General features: G+C 34.8%; 2 protein-coding genes across 2 annotated transcripts in view; both read right to left on the reverse strand.

The window, feature by feature from the left end:
- Positions 1-25814, reverse strand: part of LOC134163689 (uncharacterized) — a 360084-nt gene that overhangs the window by 114887 nt on the left and 219383 nt on the right. The window lies entirely within an intron of this gene.
- Positions 1-25814, reverse strand: part of ARAP2 (ArfGAP with RhoGAP domain, ankyrin repeat and PH domain 2) — a 116314-nt gene that overhangs the window by 44888 nt on the left and 45612 nt on the right. The window contains exons 9-18 of the mRNA XM_062618779.1: positions 19778-19893; positions 18431-18630; positions 17619-17704; positions 16815-16997; positions 15919-16093; positions 14216-14350; positions 9769-9913; positions 7149-7251; positions 6320-6518; positions 4229-4292 (exon numbers count right to left, since the gene is read on the reverse strand). Coding sequence (XP_062474763.1) covers positions 4229-4292; positions 6320-6518; positions 7149-7251; positions 9769-9913; positions 14216-14350; positions 15919-16093; positions 16815-16997; positions 17619-17704; positions 18431-18630; positions 19778-19893 — 1406 coding nt within the window. The remainder of the gene's footprint in view (positions 1-4228; positions 4293-6319; positions 6519-7148; positions 7252-9768; positions 9914-14215; positions 14351-15918; positions 16094-16814; positions 16998-17618; positions 17705-18430; positions 18631-19777; positions 19894-25814) is intronic.

Below are 25814 nucleotides of genomic sequence, written 5' to 3' on the forward strand. Positions count from 1 at the left end.
CAGTCATGAAAAGAGAAGTTGCTGGTAAAAAAATTAAATGTGAAAACCCTTGCTGCTTCTTCACAGAAGGCAACTAATTATTTAAAAAAAAATATATATATTCACCCTTTAAAAATCTCCAGCGTGGTCACCTAAAATAGTCACATAAGTCAGAGAACAAATTTCAGCATTTACTACACACCATAAAAGAGAGGAAGGGAGAAAAGGAAATGAAACCGGTATTGGAGACAGTTCAGAACTCAGTCAATTTACTAAGTGGCTTAGAAAGCCTTAGGAAGGGTGAGAAAGAAACATCTGCACAATTCAGTGCTTCCAGCAAGTGATTATAATAAGCTACATGTCTGAAAATAGAGGTACTAAGAAGGCCTGCATTACTCTGAAATTATACTGGAATAATCAAATTGCAATTAGAGCACTAATAACTACAGATATGTAACAAAGGTCAGCCATGTTTCAAGGTTATTATCTCCAGCACATCATACTGCAACCACTAGTCCTTTCACTTGCCTGAGTCCTACGTTTAGGTTATTTCCGGATTCTAGGATTTTGTGCTCATGACTGCATTTTACAGGAAATCTTAATGCTATCATCAAAGGGTTAAGAAAAAAAAAAAGCACTGTAGTTAATGAACCATCAGCATAAAGAAATTGTGCTAGTATGTAGTGAAGGTTTATTATCTATAATAAGAAAGAGTTCATTACAAGAGAAGGGGGAAAAAACCAAAAGCACCACCTGGATTACATTACGGTCTGAAAGCATTCACTGACACCAAACAGAAAGCTTAAATGATTACAGAAAAAAAATGAAATATTTGAAACCAAATTGTCTGCACAACTGTTTTTCTTTACAGTATGGTATTAGAGATTTTGCTCCGGATTTTACATAGAGAAGATATATTTAAAAATTACTGTAGTATACAGTTTTCGGATACTTTTCCTCTCTTCAGTGTACAGATCTCTCCGTTGATCTCTGCTGAACTACAGTAGTTCAGTAGCTTCCTTCACCTATCTGCTATGCAACTTCTGTTTAGATGGCAACAATAGATCAAGTATCACCAGTCACTTGACAAATTTTACAGATAGACAGGAGAGATCAAGGGGCATGGGGGGAGGAATAAAACAAACACCTGAATATGGAGCAAACCAGAGGACATCTCTGTGCGACAGAGGGCAGTGTCAGACATAGAAATCAGGAAAATGGCTTGCCACTTCTAGCAAGAAGTCAAGAATTTCAACTATGAAAGTGGAACATAAGAGGAGGTCAATGATCATCTGCTTATGGCATAAGAAAATAGTATTGTGAGAAGTCAGAATTTCTAAGTGGGATGGAGATGGTTCTAACAGGTTGGACAATATGCTCCAACAGAGATCAGAGTGCAATAAAATGTTAGCAGGTGCTACAAAAGGGAATGTGTTCCTTTAATTTACTTTAGCAAAGACATCCAAAGACAAACATGAAACATCTTTTAGATCTGAAAAAAAAAAGTAATTATCCGATATTAGAAAAAGTCTAGAATTATTGTGAAAATGTAGGTAGGAAGCACACTGAGCTTCAAAAATAACAACTATCTTCAAAAGAGGAACAAATCTGTTGCCTGGAAAATGCTTTAGCCTGGTTCAGCCTCTCATAATACGCTATTACCTTGCAACATAGAGTATAATTACCACCACCTAACTTCTGAGCTTGTAGTCTTCTTTCACTGAATATTGCCAATTAGAACAGCAAGGTGCTAAGTAGAAAACAGAGTAAAGTAAGAGGGGAAAAAAAGTGTGGGGGTTTAGGAATGGATTGTATTCATACCTAAAGAACCTTAAGAAAAATATCACATGCCTTTTGGTAGTATTCTGAATTCTTGTATTTTATACAAGCTGAAAAGCATTATGCGTCTTGTAAAATCTTCCTCTGAGTAGTTATGGATCAGAGGAACATTAAATTTATGCATCCCATGAATTTTACATACACATAAATATATTACATATATTTTAAAGGTCCAGAATTAATAGATTTAGTGTATCTAATTCAGCAGTAAGATTTGAAGTTCATAGTTCTAAAGCTGTTTATTTGCATATGCAATCACAAGTGAGAAGTCTGTTTGTAAGAAGTCATTCTTTTGCCTACAGTAGACAATGGAAAAAGTGCCAAAGACAGAGGCATACGATACCTGTAACTTATGGTTTTCCCTAATTAATCGACCAAATGACAGACTTGAAAAAAATTCGTAAGTATTTGTAAGTAATGGGAAGTTAGTCTGAAGTCAGTAACAAAATCTACACGAGCAGTATGAGCTTCAGTAGGAAAATACTCAAGATCCTGTAAGATATCAACCACATCTATGCAAAAATGGACAGGGTTGTTTTCTTTTTTGGCTTTTTCGAGGAGAGGGGGTTTTCAAACTTTTATTCATTCTGGAAAAAATCCCACTTTTTTGTTTTATTCTTGCAATACTGCTTCTTTTTATAATCATTCATCCTGCATTTAAGTGACTAAAAATTAACAGCAAATTTCCAAGTGATTAATCTATGCCAAAGTTGGCATTAGACAATCACTGGTGAAAAAATAACAGACAAAATAGAAAAACCTTGAAACTATAATATATAATTTAGTTGATGCTGATGACATCTCAAAGATATTAAATCATTTATCTAGAGTTTGGAGGTGCAAAAGGACTGTTGCCTTTGTTTCCATTTAGGATAACCGAGTCTAAAGATCAAGGTGATTTTATACTTAATCCCACATACACACACACTGAATTTCTTATCACTGCAAGATGCAATACCATGCAACTGTGCTGAACACCTGGATATTTTTGGAGTAATATCCTAAGCGAGAATGACTATGCCAAAGCATATATATCCATATGGCTTTTAATGGTTAAGATAATGTGAACACTATGCATTTAAATTCTTTATGGCAGACTTCAGTGAAGAAATGAAACATATTCATGACTACCATAAGTCAGCCAGTGCCCCTGCTGAAATTATTTTCAAATAGTTCAGAATTTCCATTAAACTATTAAAACAGTTCAGAGAAAATCTGCCCTTACTTGAGAGAAATATTACAATGAAAGAATTGATAAAAGCTGACTTGGAGGTGGAAGTTTTGCTCAGCACTGATGTCCATGAAATTAGATGCACAGTTTGCATTTATCTGTTACATTGCACCTTGAATGGGATACCCGTAGTTCCCTGGTGGGTCTATGCAGCTTACTTAATGCTGAATCTTTCAATATGCTTCCTCAAAAAAAAACAAAACCCAAGAGAAAAAGTGTTTGTTTCTGATCTGCATTACCTTACTGACTTCTGGAACTTAAAGAGTATCATATGAAGAGTTAAAATTCAGAACACACAGTTACAGTGAGTTTCCCCAAGAAGTTTCTTCAACTCCAAAAAGATGTCAAAGATTTATCTGCTAGGGTTTTTTTTCCCCTGAAGAGGAAAAAAAAAATCCTTTATTAAGCTATTATTGTTTCAAGATCTTGTAAACACTGCACCACTTGTTACACAGACATCTGCCCAATCGTCTATGAGTGAAGTAAAATTAAAAAAAAAAAAACAACACGTTAAACAAAACAACCTATTACAAAATAAGAATTATTTTCAATAATTTTACTTTAATCTTTAAATTTGTACCCATATGAGGCAGAAATACTCTATCTCACTTCAAGTTTCAATCTCCCATATCACTATATTTGACAGTCATTTCAGAAGACTATTACCTACTTCAAAGCAGGTATGGATCATGTTTGTTTCACCAGTATGTGACTTTTTTCTACCTAATATGTTGTTAACTGAGGTCAGACATTAGAGTAAGTCTAACCAGGGGACTTATACATTCCCTCTCAATCCTAAAGTACACAGACCGAGATACAGACTTCTGGGACTTAAGAGTGCAAAAAAAATTGACAAGTAAGTGGGAAATGCTTCAAAGAGGTACCCTTTCATTACAGGGTAAAAGAAGGTAGGTCCTTTTGAAGAAACGGTTACTGGCAGCGTAATCTAAGGGAATAATTTTCTCAGTGGGAAAACCGCTTTTAATTAAACAGTACTTGTTAGAATTTCCCAACACAGAAATAAAACGTAATTGATATACAAAGACTTTCCCTCCTTTAAAAAGTCTGCAAATTTACTCTCTCTGGAGCAACCACAAATGAAAAAGCTTCATGATCAGCAAGAATTCTAAGACATCAATTTAAAAGCAGATGAAAGCTTTTTTCAGATGGGATCCTTACCTTCCTTTCTCAACAAGCAGCAGGACATCTATTTTCTCTCCATTTTGCATCACACTACTGATTGCTGAAAACAAAACATAAATCCATATGATCTACACAGATGTGTATATATATATATATATATACAAATACACGCACGCAACATACACACATGCTTACTCAGAATCATCTTCAGTGACAAAAGGAGTATGGAATTTTTAAATATTTCAAAGAATGTTGCTGATAATGGAAACAAAAATCCATAAAATAGCATATTTACAAGAAAAATTAATACAGAAAATTAAAGAAATTATAAACAGTACTTTCTAATGTTTTTTAGTTAATTAAATTTTATTAATTTACTTTTTGGTTTATTATATTAACAACAAACTCGCAAATATAAATTCTAGAAAATATAATGATTCAGAAGTAAGACGGATTTCTGAATCCATTAATTTACTTGCACCCTAATGGCTACAGGTATTTACAGTAACTTGAGTTACATGGTATACTGCCACCCTTCTTTGTGTTGCCTTATGCTATGCCTGCTTAAAACCAGGACCCTGCAAAACACATACATTACACAGAGGGCAGAAAATACATCTGGATAGTTTCCAGTAATAGCGGTTATAAAGCCATACAGTGCACTATACTAAAACCAGTAAATTAAATAACCTATTTACTAACTCAAAATTCTGAAAAGTTGGGGCTTTTTTTGAAGTTTAGGTCTCAAATACAGCCCACACCTTATCTCAACTAATTCCCAGAGACAGTAAGTCCTGAATAGTAATGAAGCTCAATAAAAACATTCTGATGCATGTTGTATGATGTTTCTGAATCACAGATACTCCTGGCCTCATTTACATGTACTGACGGAAATACTAAGATGTTGACTATGCTTCCACTGATGAGTCGTTACTTGGAAAGTTTCAATTATGGAATTGAGTCTTACTAGTGGAACAGACTTATTTTTGACAAACCAGAAATCAAGCAAAAGACAGGAGTACGGATACATAATATTTCCAAGAACTAAAACTCTGTTGTACATATACAAAACCCTATGGAAGTGATTTTCAACTGAAACCTAAATATGTGTTTAATTTCTATGCTTGAGATACACACAGATTTTGGATGTTTGTATGATTAGGGTAGGAGCAACTATAATTGCATTATCAAAACTAGTATCAGAAACAGTACTCCTACTACCTGACCTTTTAATTCTGAATCAACATCAAAAGGTATTCACAACTTAAAAGAAAGCTAGAGGCATAAAAATATTCCTGATTAAAAGCCACCTGCATGGTGTTCTATACAGCAAATGTAAGGTGGCAGGAAATAAAACAGTAAAAAGCCCGATGGCATTTCGGCAAGTTTCTGCAAAACAGGCACACAATCTGACAGCATTTACAAAGAGGATCATCAATAAAGAGCTAGGTTATCTTATGTTATTTTAATATAAAATCTCAAAATATTTTTACTTTCCTACATAACACATTGCCATTTTCAACAGAAAAACAAGCGGGGGAGATATGATTAAAGAGGATTCAGACCATAATTACGAATAATGACATAAAATTGGTCAGGGAAGACCACTCGTATAAACATCCTTATCTTTCCAAGTCATGATATTTTTAGTATCCAAAAAAGAGAAAAGTCTATTATTCTGTGAAATAGTTAAGATAATTGTAATTTTTCCAGTACATTTCAGTATTCTAAAACTAGGCATGCCAATCATCTCAAGAACATTCTGCAGTGAGTATTTCTGCCCTGTCAAAAATAGGAGACGATAATCCCAAGAGGTTATATATTATATTCAGTTCTGTACTCTTGTAAAAAACATACTGCTGCAACTGGAACAAAAATTGTCTTCATTTATTATGAAGCTGTGAAAAATCTCTCTAGTGGGTGCCATTAAGTAGGGAAAAAAATCCAAGACAGAACTGCAGCAACTCCGTATTTAAATAAGAGCTGGAAGAGCATCTGGCTTATGCAAACGAACAGTTAGTGAGCTCCCTAATTTTTATGACTTTAAAATGTAATAGAAATGTCCTTAAAAGTGAATTAATTCCATTCAGTACCTCCTGAATTCTAGACAATAAGCAAAATTCTTACTTAGCTCTTGCAGCCTTCTTAGATATATAGAATCTTCTTCACCATTCTCCATTTCAAGACAAAAATAAAGGCTTGACTTTTCTATAGCAAACCAGCCTTTTCTCCACTGATCCAGGTTATGGCAGTCTTTGTAGTACAGCTGGCCAATGAGGTCACAGTGTCTCTCTAATAAGCATTCAGCCACAGGGGGAACAAAATGCTACCAAAGAAAATGGGGTGAGTCAGATGAAGAAAAAAAAACCCTCTTCCCCTAAAAAAAAAAAACAAATCAAGATATTGCAAATCTATAAGATTCAAGGATGAAAGTCACAGTAAAAAAAGAGACTTTCTGATTTATCATTCATTAACCCATATACAGACTAAATTTAAATTATAAAATCAAGAATAAATCTTTTCCATTCATAGTCTACAATTCAAACACTTTTGCTTTTTAAACTATAATTGTTTTAACTAGTAATGTGACTATTAGCATTTGCTACTCTATAAAATATAGTACCACTTCTGTTTCAGCAAATAAAAGAATACAATTGCAAGTATCAACAACTTAGCTGAAATAAACTCACATAGTATGTCTTTATACTAGAGCACCTTTAATATAATCTTAAGGTCGGCACCAAAATGTTGCTTCAATTATTTTTCCATTTTATCACCTTGTTTCAAACATTAAATCACAGATGTTATTCCTTCCTGCTGCACAAGAAACCTTTCACACAAGATAGAGCAGTATTCATCAAGAATGGCTTCTCAGAGGATTTTAAGCTAACAATGACACTTTATTCTTTGTGCAAAGGCTCCTGGCCTAACTGGAAAAGATAATTATCAGTATTACCTTAGCTATTGCCCAAGTCCATTTTCTTTGTGAATATGCAGTTTCAGCTCCAAATAGAAAAACACGTTCTGACATTAAGTAGATTTCAAAGGTAAAGATGTCCCTAAAGCAAGAAAGAGGAAACAGGCAGCTGTATTTATCCTTTGTAACAGCAGACACAGAAGAGTCTCATTTCTCTGTTTTTTCATTACTTCATACCTATGGAATGGAATCCACATACATTTCTCCTCCAATCTTACAAGTGCAACCCAGCTAACAACACAGTATTTTATAATAAAACATGATCAAAATGCTTTTCAGGTTAATAGCATGTGTTTAGAGGCTACTGCATTATAGACTTTTCAGTAATTCTGAAGACGATAAAAATGTTTACATATAGTCATTAAAATTCTAAGGGAATCTTTTCCTTTTGCAAGTTCATGTGATGTCAGCAAGTATATTTTTGTGATGCACTGAAAAAATTTTGTTTTAGGTTTAATATAAGCAGACCAACTTACTGAACAGGAAACTGTAAACAAATCACAGAATTATATAAATGCTAGTTCACAGGTACTACAGGATGTCGCTTTGTTTAATCTCCTGCTCAAAGTAAGACTATCACTAATCATACATCAGAACAGCAATGAAAATCCCTGAAAACCTTGAAGGGTAGAGACCACTGTTTCTCTCGCCACCTGTTCCTGTTCACACTTCTAACAGAGGCTTTTCCTATCATCCAGCCTCAACATCCTAGGTGGAATGCATGATCACTGCTACTGCTTGCATCACCTGCCACCACCAGGAAGAGTTTGGTTCTGTCATGTTTATGACTACCCTTTGAAGTTTCCGATAGCTCATGAGGTTCTTAAAAGTTGATGTTTTTTTTTGGGGGGAGGGAGTGGGAAGTGGGGGTGGGAGGGGGTGGAGGTGGTGTTTCCTGGTTGGTTTTCTGGTTTTTCTTTTTTTAATTTTAAAAAAGTATATCATTATTTAAACAGATGGACCCTGTTTTTCCATTTTTAACTGACAAATAAGGATAGTAAAAGAAGAAAAAGCAAATCATTTGAAATTGGTGTGGAATTTGCAAAGTAAGTATCTTGTACTTAGGATCTGTCTTTACTGTATAAATTATGGTTCATGAATTTACAGTATGATTTTGACTTTGACCTCTTACTAGAATTCAAATAGATGGAGTATGCTTTTTCCTTTCAATGTTGGAGGTTGGGTTTTGCCTAAATCTGGAGAATTGAACATGATCTAGTTCTTTCATTTTCAGTAACAACTTTGAAAATTATATGTAAATACTTAATTCTGACTAACAGAATAGACATTTTAAGGACTGATTGTTCACTACATGAAATATCAAACTTCAGGAAATTTCTCATAAAACTACCCAATTGCAGGTAAAGCACAGCAAAGGGTTAGCCATTCCCTAAAAGCATTCAGCCAACATGCTTTTAATTTATTATCCCAAAGTGAAACCATTTGCAGATGTAGCAAGCAATAGGCTAGATTCAATAACAGAAGTTGTATTTTTCTTTTTTTCTATATACCACAAAGTTATGCTACTGCAGAATAGTGAAAGCCATCTCCACTGTATTTTATAGGATGTTGAAGCATCAAAATGTTTTAGGATTTCACCCCTTTGAACACCCTTTATCTCTGTAGTAGCTTAAGTCCTTTCTTAGAATCATAGAATAGTTAGGGTTGGAAAGGACCTTAAGATCATCTAGATCCAACCCCCCTGCCATGGGCAGGGACACCCCACACTAAACCATATCAAACCATTCTTCCCACTATCTTTTCCAGAAGCTTACCTGAATAGACTGTTTTCTTTTCAGATATTTATGTTTTGTAACTGCAAGTATAATAGCATTGTACTGTAGAAAGTTCTTGTTATTTTACATACACACACATGAGGAAATTTAAAAGGAAGTGTTATGGAATTTGTTAGACAGATTCAAAATATAGTCTAAACAAAAATGTTGCCCTAAAGAAACCAAGTGTCACTGGGATGCAACTCAGATTTAGGTGAATCTCCATGTGATGTTTTTAATGTACAACTAGTATGTAAGAGAGCCATAAAAGGAAAACAAGACCACAAAAAAAGTTATCTTCAAAGAAACACAACGTTCAACAGTTACACTGTTGTCCTCAGCTATATGACGAAGAATGGGTTTAAAATGGATTTCACGCTCATAGATGTGACCAAAGCAGAAAGCATTGTGGAAAACTCTAATCTGTTGCATTTTTATCAGGAAAAAACAAAGCAAGAATTTTGGCTTTAGGCAGAGGTCAACCCCATAAAGAAAAATGAGTATTAATTGTTCAATTTATCATCATGTAACCTTTTAAGCACTGAGAATACACATTACAGTTTTAATAAGAAACAGATGTATCTAATTTATGCTGCCCTTTTAAATTACCCTAACATTTTCATTATATCACTATACCAAAAAAAAAAAAAATCTCCAAATACCATTTAGCAGTTATTTTTGAAGTCAACATAAAACAATTCAGCTTTTTTTTTTTTTTTAAACTGCATGTTCAAAATTCAGAAACAAATGAACAGCTCTGAAAACCCAGCTTACATCATTGAAACACCTGAGGTTTTTATTGAAATACTAATTTGGGAACCTACCCTCTATTTAAAACGAAGTCTGACTTGTGCACTACAAGACAGATAACTTCACTGATGTCAATCATACCATTAGGAGTGGTAGCTTTATCATTTTCATAGTAGCTCAGAAATCCACTTTCCAAAGTACACCATCTTTTGTTGCAATCTATAATTAAAGAAATAATAGAAATATTAGAAAAGCCAGTTGGCATAATAATAAAATTACCTCTTCCTATAGAAGTTGCATAGCTCTGTTGTAACAGTAATACATTTATGATGAAATATCAGTCTTACCGAATTCCAGTGGGCCAGGAATTCAATTTCTGTGTTGATCTACTTATAGCTATAGAAACTCTAGCACATGGTAATTTAAGAAAAGAATGTTTCAAACGTAACACACTTAAAAACTTTTACTTTATTAGTATATTAAATATTCAACTGCTTCATAAGTTAACTTTCCTGCTGTTCGGGGCTTTTATTTCAGTCACTGTGGAACTTGATGGAGTAAGAGCTAGTACACAATACCACGCTACCTGTTTAGCAGAAGAGAGTTAAGGAAGCAAAATCATTATCATACATGCCAGAAGCTGTATCCATTGCACACTACTAGAAAACACCAGGAAAACACTACAAGTTATTTAACACAACTAACTAAAAAAAAAAAAAAAAAAAAAAAAAATAAATTGCTATCGTGATAGTAGGGGATGAAAACCTAAAGAACAGAAATATTAATAGAATACCACTTTCTAGGTGCATCAGTAGCTGAGCTCAATTCTGCCCTACGGCAGGTCCAAGTGTCAGACAGTAATGAAATTGTACCAAATTTATTCCTGGATACTGGGGGAGATAAATGGATACATCATAGGCAGGCGGTAGCTATAGCCGTTTCAGGGTGGCATGTTCACATTAGAATGAATTGGGAGATCTCTCTCGTTGCTATTCACATATATACATGGCAAGGGTAAATTCATTTATAAGATTGTAGTTTACAGAATGCTAACATTTGTAGGGTGCTTTCAACATGTAACAATTTACAGTTGCTGAGCATAGTTAAATAACCCCGTAAAGAATTCTATCTTCAAACAACTCTGAATTAGATACACTAGACTATCTAATAATTGCCATCTATACTTTGGAAAAAAAAAGGTGGAGGAAAGCAATTTGCAGAGCAACTTAAAAGTATTATCTGGCATATTTAATTAAGATCAAATGTCTTTTCTCTCTTACGGATGTAAAATACAGCATGTGACATAGCATATTAATGAGTCTCCGCTACTCAAAATAATAATGTACTCGTTCTAGCTTACATCTAGTTCTTAGAATATAATTTGACATGCATCTAGTCCCACCACCCATAAAGAAGCAGGTTCTAAGGGAAAATACTCTGTTTATTAGAAATAGTCTTAAAATCCTATACAGCTGTAAATGTTCTGGGTAAAGTATTTGTGACAATTGGTAGAACAGCTCTGGAAAAAAACCAACCAACCAATCCCACAAAATTCAATCAAAAAACAAACCTGCAATTTTAGTTAGCCAGTACTTAGTTGGTATGTTATCTGGTATTTCATCCATGCTACTTGCTATCTAGTTCTGTCTAAATACATGTTTTAAATACTGAAATAAACTTAGGAAAAAGTGGGGGTTTGACCCTCAACTTTCCCAACCCCCAAAGCCTATTCTAAAAAATAGCACACTGCTTCAATATTCATTAAAAAGTTAAAACTCTCAAGAATGATTTTGGAACATCAAAGATGTTAACACAGCTCCATAGAACCTTTTACACTTTTTAGTGGAAGAAAAAAAAAAAAAAAAAAATCAAACCTGAGCCTCTAAACCTCTAACCTTTGCTTTTTGATCCACTACATCGTAATAGCACCAATGTTTAAGTTCTCTTCCTGCTGATCATCAACAGCTACTAATTAACAACAATTTTTCTCAAAAGTTATGCACCCCTGCTAAAGCCACTGATGCTGCTATAAGGTGAAGTACATACAAACTTGGCTTACTCTCTCCTGCACTGGAATGCACATAATGAAAACCTGGACTGTACTTCCAAGTGTTCTACCTGGTTCTCATAAAACTTGGGTTCAATTCACAGCACCAAACGATTTCTTGAGCGTCTTTTTACCATTAAGTCTCAGCCCACAAAGGGATAAGAGTTTTCTGTGACAACAAACCAAGCATTTAAATTTTCAGCCCTTGGCACTAAAGGCAAGACCGACAACTGCCTCAGAGATTCATAACACTGAGGAAGAACTTAACTCCAGTTTAATGTTTGGAGACCATAACAGGATTCTGGCCTGTAGCACTTTCCAGAAAGAGCATTAAAAAAAAATAATAAAAGAAATCAGTAGATCAAAAGCCCAATGTACACTGGGGCAGGGTCCAAAATTTAGACAAGTGCTGCAATCCCCAGTGAGAAAATGATGCTCTCTCTCTAGCCTAGTGAGAACTCAGTTCTCAGCAACTCAGAACTGCTTTAACAGGAGAGCTTTTTTCTTTTGTCTAGAACTAAAGCTAGGTCACTTTCTTTGGTAATGTGACTTTTGAAACTTTACAGGCAGAAGAGGGAACTGAAACTGTATCTCCCACACACTGGTAGAAAATATTTTTTTTTTTGGTTAAAGACAGTAAGAAGGGGACAAAAAAAAAAAATTATCACATATTCCCAACAATCTGTGGTATGCATATTTCTTATTGCTTCATGCTAATGAGATTTTATAAAGGTAGAAACAGTTCTTGGTGAAGGTGAAAAGTATCAGTAGAGAAAGGGAAAAAAGATTACATGTTTTATGTTTTAAATAGCAAAAATCTCTCTTGTCACAATACTTCTTACAAATGGCTGAGATACATTAGTGCCTTCAGGCAAGAGCAGTTTCTACTTCAAAATTACTAGGGGGTTTTTGTTGTTGTTGAAGGGTGCTGTTATTACATCTTCCTCCCTTGTCCTGTTTGTCATTTGTCTTCTTGAACTGTAAATGGTCATGGAAACCTATCTTCCTATGTATCGGTAAAACACTCATCCCAGTCAGTCCTGACCCGACAAACACATGGGTAATCCAAGATTAACTCAAAACCCCAGCAAACAAAACCCCCTCAAAATCCCCCCAAAACAGACTACAAACTTTCAAAGCAGCTTTGTTTCTGTCCACTAAAAGCTTAGATAGAAGACAGAATTCCGTGGTTTGTTGTTTGAGGGCTCACTCCCATTGCTTCTCCCCAGCTATACTCTACTACAAAAGAAAACATTTTATTACCATTTATAGCTAAATCTTCAATCTATACAGGTATTTACCACGCGATGCTGCATTTCTGTCATTGTGTTAGAGTCCAGCAGTATTGCCTTGCATCTGCACTCCACTTCTCTCAGTAGGAATTTTTTTTTCTACATGAATATAGATACCCACAACACAGAAGACAAGGTCTGGACTTACAGCAAGCAGACGTGAGGTTTGCAGTTACTCCTTTCATCCCTGAATAAGCTCAGTGCAGTTTCTGAACAACCCCCCAAAAAGTCCTGTCCAGCAGCAGTCCTCTGCCACAACACGTCTTTGATAACAACTGCAAAGTTTCTGGGAAATGTCTGTGATGAGGCATTAATTCAATTGATCACCCAATACTTTCAAGAATTTGCACCCACACATACATTCTTCAAAAGTATATTTAAATAGGAGTTATCTGCTTTAGACTGCTTTAATCTCCACTAAGGATCATAAAGGCACACACCAAGAGAATATGGATAGAATCATACAAAAATATGTATATACTGACACAGGATGCCATGTCAATATTTTAGGAGCACTAAAACAACCATAAATCTACCTAGATTTTAAAAATCAATATCATTTGTTTGCTTAGATGGAAGAAAAAAATAGGAACACAACTGGGGAGAAAAAGGATTAAGTAAAGCTAAGAAAATTATCTGGTAAAATCTCCCTGAAAACAAACAAATAAATCTACTGTGATATACACGCATTTTCACCCCACAAAGTTCAATTTGTTGTAAAGTTGTCGGAAGTGTTCATTTCTACTTGGAATACTTTTAAAATTTGTGAGCTTGAGAAATATCCTAGGTCTTATCCATTTGGACTTTTACTAAATTCAGTGATACCTTTAAAAGATTACTGGAATATTATCATTTTGGATTGGAAGCTATCTTTTGGCAGTCAGTAGCATCCATCTAAATATAATTAAAGGGAGAAGTATTTCTAACTGATTTTTGATTTACTAATAACTGTTGTTAAATGAATAATCTTTCAGTAGTTGTGTTTTCTTCTGTCAACTACTGAAGAGATTAAGACAATCAGTATTTTCTTTATTTGAAAGAGATCTACTGAATCAAAAGAGGATGTTTCATATCAAATATTTTATCTTTTTAAAAGTAATGCAAGAAGTTAAAAAGAACCATATTCATCCAAAACATACATATTTATGTATTATTTAAACACATAAATTAAAAGTGAAATACCTTCTTTTAATTTCTTCTCTGTAAGAAGTTTAGCAGTATTAGAAGAAACTTTGTATAAGAATTCACAAAGAAAGGTGGAATGTGAAAAATCTTCAGAGAAGCCACTCTCAAAACAAGTATCGTAGTTTGGGAAATCTATTAAAAGACAAAGGAGTAACATACAGAACTTCAGTTATCAGTTATAACCATTTCCCCACAGGTCTTTAACTGCGTATCTGTAGATATGTAGCTGATTGTAACATCTTTACTACAAGACATTTTACTGATTTATTTTCATAACTAGAGTAAAATTCTTACATATTCACCAAAAAAACATCAGTTTACATACGTTACAACATTGACATTGTCTACCACTGCTTGCCAATGCAATCTAATATGGCTTTCTTGTGTACTAAGCTTTTATTCTCATCCCTTATATAACACACTTCAACAGAAGGCAACTGTTTCTCTGTTTCTCTTCAGGGCTTACCTAGAATTTAACCACCAACTCTCGCAGCAGACAATGATTAGAAGAATCACTGTCAACTTGCAATGACCTCTCTTTCTCTGAAGAGGAGAACACTAAACACCAACACATGGTGATGCTGGCTTGGCTGGAAGGCTAACAGTAGTAAAAAAAAAAAAAAAAAAAAGCCAAAAAAAAAACAAGCCAAATTCTCTCTACAGCCTTAAGATCACTTGAGAGCACAGCTAGCAAAAAAAAAATAGAGCTGCATGTTTGCACAGTGACCAAGTTCAACATCATACAATCCAGTGCCTGGCACCTGTGTCAGAGAAAAACCCAGGCAGAACGTAAGGGACCATGTTTGCTCTAGGAAGCTCTAAAGCATTTCCCACTAAAAACCTTTGTTGTTCAGCATATGCAGTATTACTTTGCTGAATGGCACAACAGAATGGAAAGTTGGTCCAGCAGTATGTCCATAAGGCTGGCTGCAGTATTGCATTAGCTTATTTTTTCCTGTGTAAAGCCGCATGTGAGCTTGCATACCCAGACTGCTTCAGCAGCCCTTTTTAAAATGGCTACTGTACAGCCCTTTTAAAAGGTAAGCTCAGGCATATCGATACTCTAAAATTTATTTATTTATTAAGAATAGCTTTCCATTTTCAAGAGCCTCATAACAGTTGCACAGTGCAATAAAACTGCTGGCTTTCAAGGCCACAGTTTATGATGTGCTTCAAGCTGTAACAGAAGTTGGGAGCCAAAAAACCCGACAGTTTGCTGAGATAGATTTTATTACAGGTTCAAGAGGTGAGTTTTATTTTGGGATGAAATTTGTGAAAAAAAAAAAGGTAAATCTGTGTGCAGAAAGGGTAGGTATCAAATTAAATATTTTTTAAGAAAAAGCAAAGTCCCAGATAAGCACTTTAGGCCCATGTTAACTGTACATACCCATTTTTTTCTGGTAAAAGCCTGATAATATTCAGCAGAACAGATGATGTTTTTCTTCTGTGTTATAAAGAAAGGTATGAGGTCTATGAGTTATCATGGGCTTTATTTATTTTTTTTTAAGTCCTAAACTTGATGTCTGAGCAAAATAAAAGTAACTTGTATACAATTACATATACTGCTGAAGTACAGTCAACACCATCACAACTCCCCCGCTATACCCCTGTTGTTCAACTTGATGCCCATTTTTCTTCTGAATTCCTTCCTTTCCTTTTGCTCAAAATAAAATCAAAAGATCAAAGAGAATGTACCCTACCTGAGAACTTATTATGGTATAGGAATTCCATCTGCAGTCTTTGTCCAGCTTTCTTGGCTAGTAAGTATGGAGTGCTGTAAACAGGGTCTCCAGTGGCACACATAGCATCAGCCCCACTGAACAGCAACATCAGGGTTTCTAGCACATCTTGTTTAACTACAGCAGCACACAGGGCCTTATTGTGGAGAGGGAAAATAAGAAGCCTGTTTAAATTAGAAGGCTACTGGGAACAAATACATGTCACTTAGATGCAAATCCTTTCACCTCCAGTGTAGTTCCCCTGCATTTTCAAAGACCATAAACACTGAGAAGTGGCAGGAATCATCAAGTATGGTCTGAATCTAGAAAAAAAAAGTAGAAAGAAAAAAAAAAAACACACAAAAAGAGACAAAAAAAAACCAACCCCCCCCCAAAAGAACCCACAAAATAAATAAAAAAAAATAATCCCCCCAAAAAAACAAACCAAAACAACAACAAAAAAAAAACAACAAACACCACAAAAAAAAAACAAAAAACACAAAAACAAAGACCTGTTAAAAAAAATAACTCAAAACATCATTGGCCCAAACCTTGCAAATGTTTTTGCCACAAATTTCAACAGGTGTTAGAAGTCAGTCAAACAGACCTCAAAAAGGACACAAAAATTAGTAATTACAATTGGCACTTTCAACTTTGTAAAGAAATCATGTTACATGTGCAAAAGGAAACACTAGGAACACACATTTTTTTCATCATTAATTTCAGCTTGTTTAATTTCCAGTTAGCTACAAGCTACTATATACAAACCTTGTTCAGCTCTGTGAGAATTTCTCACCTGTTTCAGAAGATGACCAAATTACACACAGATACAGTACAATACAAAAGTTATAGTATGGGCTTACACATTCTAGTATTACCTTATTCAACTGTTCCTTGGTTTTGTACGGAAAGGGTGCTTTCCTAAATTTTCCCTCTTTGTACTTTTGTGTAATGAATGCTATCCTTTTTTCTGCAGGGGCATCCATATGCAGCTCTTCATCTGGAGGAAGATTTCCTGCCCAAAAACTGTTTGCCCTCTTATTTCCAATAATGATAAAAAGCTGGATAATATGCAAGGGAAAAATAAGCAAATAGCATGAACATTAAGTTAGCTTCTAAACAGTTTTCAGTTGCTTAAAGTTGAGAAAGAAGCCTCTCTCAGTTCCTGTCTACGGTCATCTATAAATGAATATTAAAGTCTGTAGTTACCATTTACCACCACAGCAAGTAAGCTTTACAAGGTGAACCAGTTATAATATGTCAATATATATTAGAGAATTCCAATAAAAGGTCAGAAAAGAGTACCACAAGAAAACACTGATGACTCTATCAATACCACCTTTTAACACCCCAAGCAACTACACTGGGAGCAGGAAGTTTCCTTTCCTTTCCCCTTTCCAATAGTGCCCATCATGACTGCTCTCCAAAAGCATTTTACTTTTTTCCCCATCCAAAAACTATACGCTTGAAGAAATACTAAGAGAAATTGTACAGTTGGTTATCAAAACAAATGAATATTTTAATGACACAAAGGTACGTTATTCTTGAAACCATCAAGTTTACCATAACAGCAGCATGATATTTAGCACTATTATGTTCAGGGGTTTTGTGAATAAAGCAATAAATAACTCCTATTCATGCAGTAGTTTTCAAGAGGGAACAGAGAGAGCATCACAATGTACCTCAATAAGTTCACTGCTCCAAATACTGGCATCCATTTTTAGACTCCGGACCTTTGAATCTCTTGGTCCTAAAGATCTGTGTTGTCCTGAAAATCCAAGAGTATTTTTACTTAACTAAAGCAGTGAAACTGGGTTTCTCTTCTGCTAAGATAACAAAAATAATTAATGAAGACAGATTTATTTTAACCGCTATTTGAATATAAACAGAAACACCATAAAGCCCCTAATCTATTTTTTTTTTAAGAATGGGAATTGCCTTTGATAGTAATGAATAAACAAAGTAAGTTCTCTGATATATAACACTTTTATGAGTGCTTGTTTCAAAAGAAAATGTGGTGGTGTAAACTATTTCCCTGAATCTACTGCTTCACCATGTATCTGAATACAAAACATGATAAAATTGGATTTTCAGTAGTACCTGGAAAAGCTATCCCTACTGGCAGTAATATATGCCCATATCTAACAGAATTAATATTAAGATTTAAACACAGAAAATTGTTATCCTTTGGTATCCAGCCTTGCAAAGGCCAGCCATTTCCCACAAAATGCTAGTGTATCTTAATTTCCGCTAACAGATTATTCATCTGAGGGAAACCAACCACCACACAGACCTGTCACTTATGCACTCAAGTGCTTTAGAACAAGGATGACCTTGGTACAAGACAAAAAAGAAATAAAAGAATGTTTTCTTTTTGTCAAATCTTTCACCACGATGGCGCTGTAAAAATGAAAAAAGGCAACTCAAGGACATACAGAGACATGCAAATACGACATTATGTAGAACACACACAGTCTGTTATTAATTACCCTACCTGCACACTTCTTACAAATGACAACACAGAGATTGATGGATGCCCAGTCAGGACTGGGAGCTTTACAGTCAGCACAGCTCCTGTTGGACTCATTGAACCAAATCTTCTCAGCTACTTCATAATCAGACAGAGTTTCTGCTATTGATTGCTGCAGTGCTTCAATCCAGTCCTGTTTCTCTCTTTCCGACTCTGCTGTAAAGCTGAAACAATTGACTTTTCTGTGTTATTGATCTTTATTTTAAAGCCCAATTAAACACACTCTGTAGTCTCTTATTACCTTTACACCCAAAATCCAAGTCAAAAAATCTTCCTCTACACAGATATAAATGCTAAGATGAAATGTATTATTTTGTATTTTCAGTCAATAAAAACTCCTCTGGTTTTGCGCTCAGTTTTCAACGATACCACTACTAGCACAAGCTACACGGATTTTTGTAACATTCAAGCAACATTCCTTAGTTACTTTGAATCTTTTTATGTTGCCATGTACCAAACTTAAAGCCGGAACGAATGACCTAAAGAAGCAAAGACTTAGTGAGCAGTAAGACTAGACTAACTACAACAGCCAAAAATTTTTTTTTATTTAAAATTACCTTCTTGAAAAATAGTAATAATAAGCAATAAACATGGTGTGTGAACTTAGAAAAAGTCAAAGAACTAGCTATCTACCAACTAGCAACAAATGCAAACCACTGATCAAGACTAATTTACCCAATCCTCTAGTTGACTGAGAATAAAAACATTTAAAAACAAAAATTATTTTAAATTGCTAAGATTTAGCAAGCTTGGAAAAGCAAAGTGATTTCTTCTTCTCCTGCATTACTATGATTTCTTTTAATAAACAGTACAGCACATAACAAAGGGCTTGTATCAGCATATACTTCTATTTTTTTAAAAATCATGACAAGTCACAGCATCAGACAAAGTGAAAATTTCTACCAATTTTAATGGAGGATTTCTACAAGGAATGACATACTAGTCATTCTCTTTTTGAATAAAATGCTTAATACTGAATGGATTCAGCATTATTTTAATACTGCAGCTTATTATTTAAGAGGGAGTCAAGTTGTTAAAGTGACTTTTTCTTCTGCTCTTGCACAGAATGAACAAAGAAGGCTACATAAAAATATGAATCTGTGGGCATAGGATGCCTAGTCAGAGATAAGGAGAGGAAGCAGACAGCTAAACAAAGGAAAGAAAGTCCTGATTTTTAAAAAAATGCGGAGCATTCTTAATAAAAGCATTACCATTCCATCTAAACTAGGTAAGTCACTGCAGTATGAAGCAAGTACTTTTAGTGCATGAGTTATTTTGCATATTTTCTAATGTAAATATTAAGGTTCTCACCTAAAGCTTTTATAAGGAGTAATTATTTCAAAAGATTGCTTTGCAGTTCGATCCACTTGTTTTACATTTGCCACGTTCATAGGGATTAAAGTGATACCAAATCCTGTCTTAAAATCCTATGGCAAAGACAATGAAAGTTCAGGTGTTTATCATTCAAGGAAAACATGTATAGAACAATTAAATTATCATGGTTCAAAAAGGCAAGGTCAGTAATTCACATTTGGGCCACAACATGCAAGATCATTCTAATTCATTAATGGATAAATAAACATATACCAAATTTTGTCCAGCTGTGCTTCTAATTGTTAGAATTACCTTACTTGAGTTAGGAGAAAAAAAAAAAATGCACACTGTAATTATCAACAACAACAATAAAAAAAACCAAACAAAATAAAAAAAAGAGGTTAAATAACAGATTGCATTAAAATATGAATCAAAGCTATGGCAGTATCTACATTGTATCATGCTTTAGTAACTAAATAATGTTTATACATCTAAATCCTTCTCACTGACAGCAGTTTTGCCTGCTTTTAATCAAACTTTTAACAAAATATGTATTATGTATAAGATTGTTTCTTAAACCATTGGTTGCTCCTGCTTCTGCTATATTACATGAACTAAACATTTCAAAAACATGTTTGACAAGAAGTCCTATACAGCAGCTAAAATAGACAAAGGGTTATCTGTGACTCAATTATTAGAAATACTATGCATTTTTTGCCTTAAACCAAGAGAAATTTAATTTTTTCCCCACTTGGAAAGTGTAATTAAAAATCAATCTTACACTAACACAGTTGGGGAAGGAAATGCTCAGTAAGCTCTTGTGTGGTGCTCTGAAACACACGCATTTTCGAAAGACTGACAGGCGCATAGGTTATTTCCGATCTATTCAGAACACCATCAGTCTCTCCTTAAACTGATTCAGCTGCTCATCTAATGTAGTCACTTCCATAAGCTTTATTTCTGGAAATATCACCATACTTCTTGCCAATTATAACTGCATCAGAAACAAAAACAAACTACATCACCCAAGCAAAAAGCCAAACGCACATATCTTACTATCTGCAAGATCACAGAGTTCACTCTCACATAACAAGTAGTTGGGTATGGAGGGAAACAGCTTCAGTCACAAGCCTGTGCAGAAGGGATTGTTTCTCTAGTACACAGGCCTTTAAAGCCACATCACTGACAAGTTTCTCAGGCGATTTTCAAGCTTTGTGAGCACTGGAGCTCTCCTGGAGAAGATCCTTCACAAAACTCTTTTAATTTCATCCCCCTATTTCAGGTATAAGCAAATACAAATATCATTTTAGCTATGATTGCTAAGGCTAACTCTGATTAAAACACACATATGGGTCTATGTGCAAATCAAAGTACTAATTATATCACAAGACACTGAGAAAATTATGCCCCAAAAGGCACTACAGTGTCCATTTTGATTTTTTTAAATGCTGTAACTTCCACTAACCAAACAGAGCATGGGGTAAGTCAGCTTACCCCAATGTTTCCTTGTCAGACTTCTTAAGAACTTTATTTTTTTAAAGATTTTTCCATTACCTTTGACAGCAACTATGTGGAACCCAGGTGCGGATTTCAGCATAAAACTTTATAATAACTACTAACCTTTCCACAAGTACCCTAGCTTAGTCGCTGTTCATGTAATATATTCTTTTCATATTTCTACCTTCCTTCTACCTGCATATCATGTAACATAGACATTTTTATTCTCCCCTCTCATTTTCAGCCCCCACTCCATTTTCCTATAAATCAATGGTTTTCATACTGACACACCTGCCCTAGAAGACAGTGGGGAGTTCTGTGAAGCTTACACAGCCGAAAATTCATCCTCAAAGATCAGTTCTATGGGAAATGAGTGGGCATAATAATCGCGTTTTGAGTATGAACTTGCCAGCACATTCTGCAGCAGTGAAGCATTCTTAAAGTCAGATATTACCAGTCAGAATAGAAGCATAACATTTAGAGCAAAAAAAAAAAAAATTAAGGATAGAAAAAACATTACATTTTTATCCCTACTAAAGTGTCTTAAATGAGCAAAATAATAATAAAAACAGAAAAATAAAGTAAAAAAAAAAACCCAAAGAACAACCTTTAATTTTCTACAACTAAATGGTTTCCACTTGTGAGATGTAAACTGGATGAAGGTCTCATTTGTTGGTTTATTTCAAATAATTTGCCTTAATAAGTCCTGATTTTAAAGGACAGGTCATGAACCTATACTTGTACCTGAACAAGTCCATTCTTTACTAAAGAGCGGCTGAATGACTGCCAGAAGCTGTGGTTAACAGTAGTTCAATATAGTCTTAGGTCCAGATCAGAGTTTACTGAAGGCAAATGGTAAGTAATGAAGACTGAAATAACCATATTGAGCCACATCAAAAGTTCACCTAGTACAGTAGCTTCCCTTTATGAACTTGCTATTGGCAACTGTCATAAAAAGAGTATAAGTAAGAAAAAGTACATTCTCATCTTCCCAGATAAGCTTCCAGCAATCTAAGGACTCCAAGCTCAGAAAGTTCCTGAGCAAAGAGTTACAAGAAAAGCCATCACACTTACTAGCCATTGACAGCCACATCTTCAAGGAACTTAAATTCATGCTTTGCGGGCTCCACACCATCCTACTTCATCAATTTCCCAAACACTGATTATGGAAGAAGTAGTTCCTTTTGTGCACGCATGTTGGGATTTTGTTTGTTTTTTTTTGTTTGTTTTTTTTTGCCTGGTACTGGGAATTTTATCCCATCAAGTTAGAGAAAAGAAACGGTAACTAAACTTTATTCATCTATCGACTCCACAGTTTTCCTTCTTGAAAAAACTTTATCGTATACTCCCTTCAGTCTCTTTTATGCCTTTAAACAGCTAGCTGCACCCACTTTCCTTGGAGCAGAAAGGGAAGATCACCAAGGGCTGCTCACAATTTACATCTGCTGAAGACATACACTAACCTTCATTGTACTGAACTTAACGACGCAGAATAAAGAAAGCACTCTAGAAACGACAGGCATCAATTTTAAAGTCTTTATAGTTACCTGGAGCACCAGCCCTCCAAAATTTGCCAACTACCCTGTGTATGAACATTTGCATTGAAGAGAGGATGACTCATATGTTTTCAATTAAGCGTGTAAGAACATACAGTATTGAATTTCAGCATGAGGAATGTTAAGAAGGTTAAAAAATTAGAACTGAGGAATATACTTTTCAGAGCTGAAGATGGTGGCAAACTAACCGATTTCATTAGTAAATTAAAGTTATTTTCATAATGGTCCAAACAAACTCTTTACAGTAACTGTACAACACTTGGCATAAACCAGGCTTTGTGAGTGACAGGTACACCAGAATCTGATTTTCAAGGTTCAGAACGATATGCTTTCAGGAGTATAGTCTTGTTCTCTCCTTCAGAAACAGAAGTGGGAATTGGCACAGGGAAGAAAGAAATGCTCCACTTATAAAGATAAATTCATTCACTTTGAGTGCACAAGAGGACAATAGGGCCATTCAAGCACTATACAACATGCACTGACAGCAAGACCAAGCAGAATCTTTTCAGAATAAGAATTGTCTTGCTTCTACAGACTGAAAGCTCATTGTTTCAGATAGATTAAACTGTTTTAGACTTTCTGACAAAGAAAGAAAAGGTTAAAATTAAAAATATACAGAGAAAGCTGAGTTTCTGTTTGGTTTTGATAGCAATATGTCTTAAATGTCTATATATTATCTTCAAAAGTTTGAAGAAAGGCTGAAAAATGGGTTGACAAGAAGGGCTTTAAAAAAAAAACAACAAAACAAACCAAAAACAAAACCCCAAATTGTTTACAGATATAATAATAGATTAAAAGTATTCACTGAACAGCACAGTTATCTGAAGGCTAAAATAATTAATAGGGGAAAGCAGAGAACTATGACATGAGTACTGAGTACTGGCTTTTGGGTAAGTTGTTCCTTCCTGAAGGAGGAATGAGTATGGTTTGTTGAGTCCTGCTGTCATTATCACCCCTGTCCAAAAAAAGGCCTAACCTGTGAAAACCTGCTGTATGTATACAAACAAAAATGCAACTTTTTCTTTTAAATATACCTTTAACATGTAACTATGAAGTGTCTGTCAGTGTACAAAACTGCTTCCTCTGTTATGTATTACCTTTTCATGAGGCAAAAGCTACCCTGAGACAGCCTTTACTAACCCTTCTTCAATCCTGTTCAGGATGAAATTCACAGACCTTCAAAATTAGTCTCACACGTTTTCTAAGCTACCACCACTGTTTTACGGACACAGAAATTAACACCTAGGATAAAAAAAAACTTAAGTATATGCATGAATAAAATCGTACAGCTACATCTAAACAAGTCTAAGTCTTAGAGTTGCTGAACACATAACTTCCGGTATGAGATCTTAAAAAAGGCTTAGGCATCTTTCTCTAGAATTCTTAAACAAATCTGTAATCACAGGCTGAATCTTGTAGCTTTCAGTTAATGAACAGACCTTCTCTACAAAGCTATTCTCCCTGGAAATTTCCTTCTTTTTTTTATTCTTTAGCTTCCACTCAATTTTGCATTAACAACACTCGGGCTGCCACTGTCATTGGTTTAGTCAAAACAAAATTCAACTGAACACAGGGGTTCTAGAGCTGCTGCTCGTGTTCCTCAACTTTTGCTGGTTTAGCAGCTATAAGCATGTCTTTGGACGTGTTGTCTTTTATGACTCAAACATTACTTCCACAATACATAAACAAACAACAACAAAAAAAATCCAACTGCAATCATAAGTTTCCCCTTACTCCTCACACAAAAATTCTTGGAAATAAATCCCAAGTTTTATTTTAATGGTTAACTAACTCTATTATTTTCACATTAGAAACAGCAGTCCATATTTCTATCTCAGTTTTTCTGCTGGAGGAACAAAGGTATAACAACAACAGATGTGAAAAAGAAAACTGCTCCCATGATTTCAAGGGAATATATTTCTACATATGCAAACATGTGCATACATACATGTAAATACATGTGTGTAGCATATTTTGAAGTACAGAACTCTTAAGTACAGAAATAGTACTGGTGTATGCTGAGAGCACAGCACTTCTGGAAACTGCACATCAGTTTCCTTCCAGTGAATTCATGGCTCCTTTGCTTTTATTTTAGTCTTCACCTGTCAGATCTTGAGATCATGCAATATTTAAGGGTGCATGTGTACACACACAGAGAGACACATATATATAATGATCCAAAACTGGTAAGAGGAACAGGTAATACAAGATGACTGTACTGTGTGTGAACATACACACACACACATATCTATATGCATTTATATATGCACATGCTTTTTTAACATTCATCTTTCTTATCATCCTACCACTAACTTAACAAAAGACACAGCCGTATTTCTGACACTACTGTTGTCCTACTGCCCCTACACAGAAGGCTCTTGACCTTTAATCAATACATCTCTGATCAGACTTCCAAATTACAACCTTACGTATTTCCTTGAATTTACCTTTGCTATTTACAATTGCTCTTTAGTTTTACTTTGGGGAAGCCACCATGAACTTTGTGACAATTAGTCTAAGACTTACTTCTGAAAGATCTGAGAATTCCCTTAAAATTTAAAGTAATTTAGACTTTTTCTTTATTCTAGCCTCATGGTATTTGAGTCCCTTCAAACAACCAAGTTATTCCACAGAGATTAAAAGCTAGTAAGTAGAATCCTTCAGATAAAGCAATCATAGTTCCTTTTCCTCTCCTCTCCTCCTTAATTAGATATGTATTTCAGCCTTTTCAGCTATTAAGGCAGGCCAATTTCTGCAACAGAAAGGTGGAAAAACATTGTTTCCATGTTAATGAAAAATTAAGACATTTATATATTAAGAGTTTTAGGAACAGTGACCAGTAATGAAGAAATTGATATTATGATATTAACTTCTCCACAAGTTTATATTGATTTCTTCTCCTTTTAAACTACACTTAGGCTTAGCCTCCCCAGTTATCTTCCATCAGGCTTTTCAAATCTGTAGAAACTTATGTCCCTCAT

The sequence above is a fragment of the Pezoporus occidentalis genome, unplaced genomic scaffold (assembly GCF_034315485.1).
Source record: "Pezoporus occidentalis ecotype Australia unplaced genomic scaffold, CSIRO_AGI_Poc_V1 ctg203, whole genome shotgun sequence".
Lineage (NCBI taxonomy): Eukaryota > Metazoa > Chordata > Aves > Psittaciformes > Psittacidae > Pezoporus > Pezoporus occidentalis.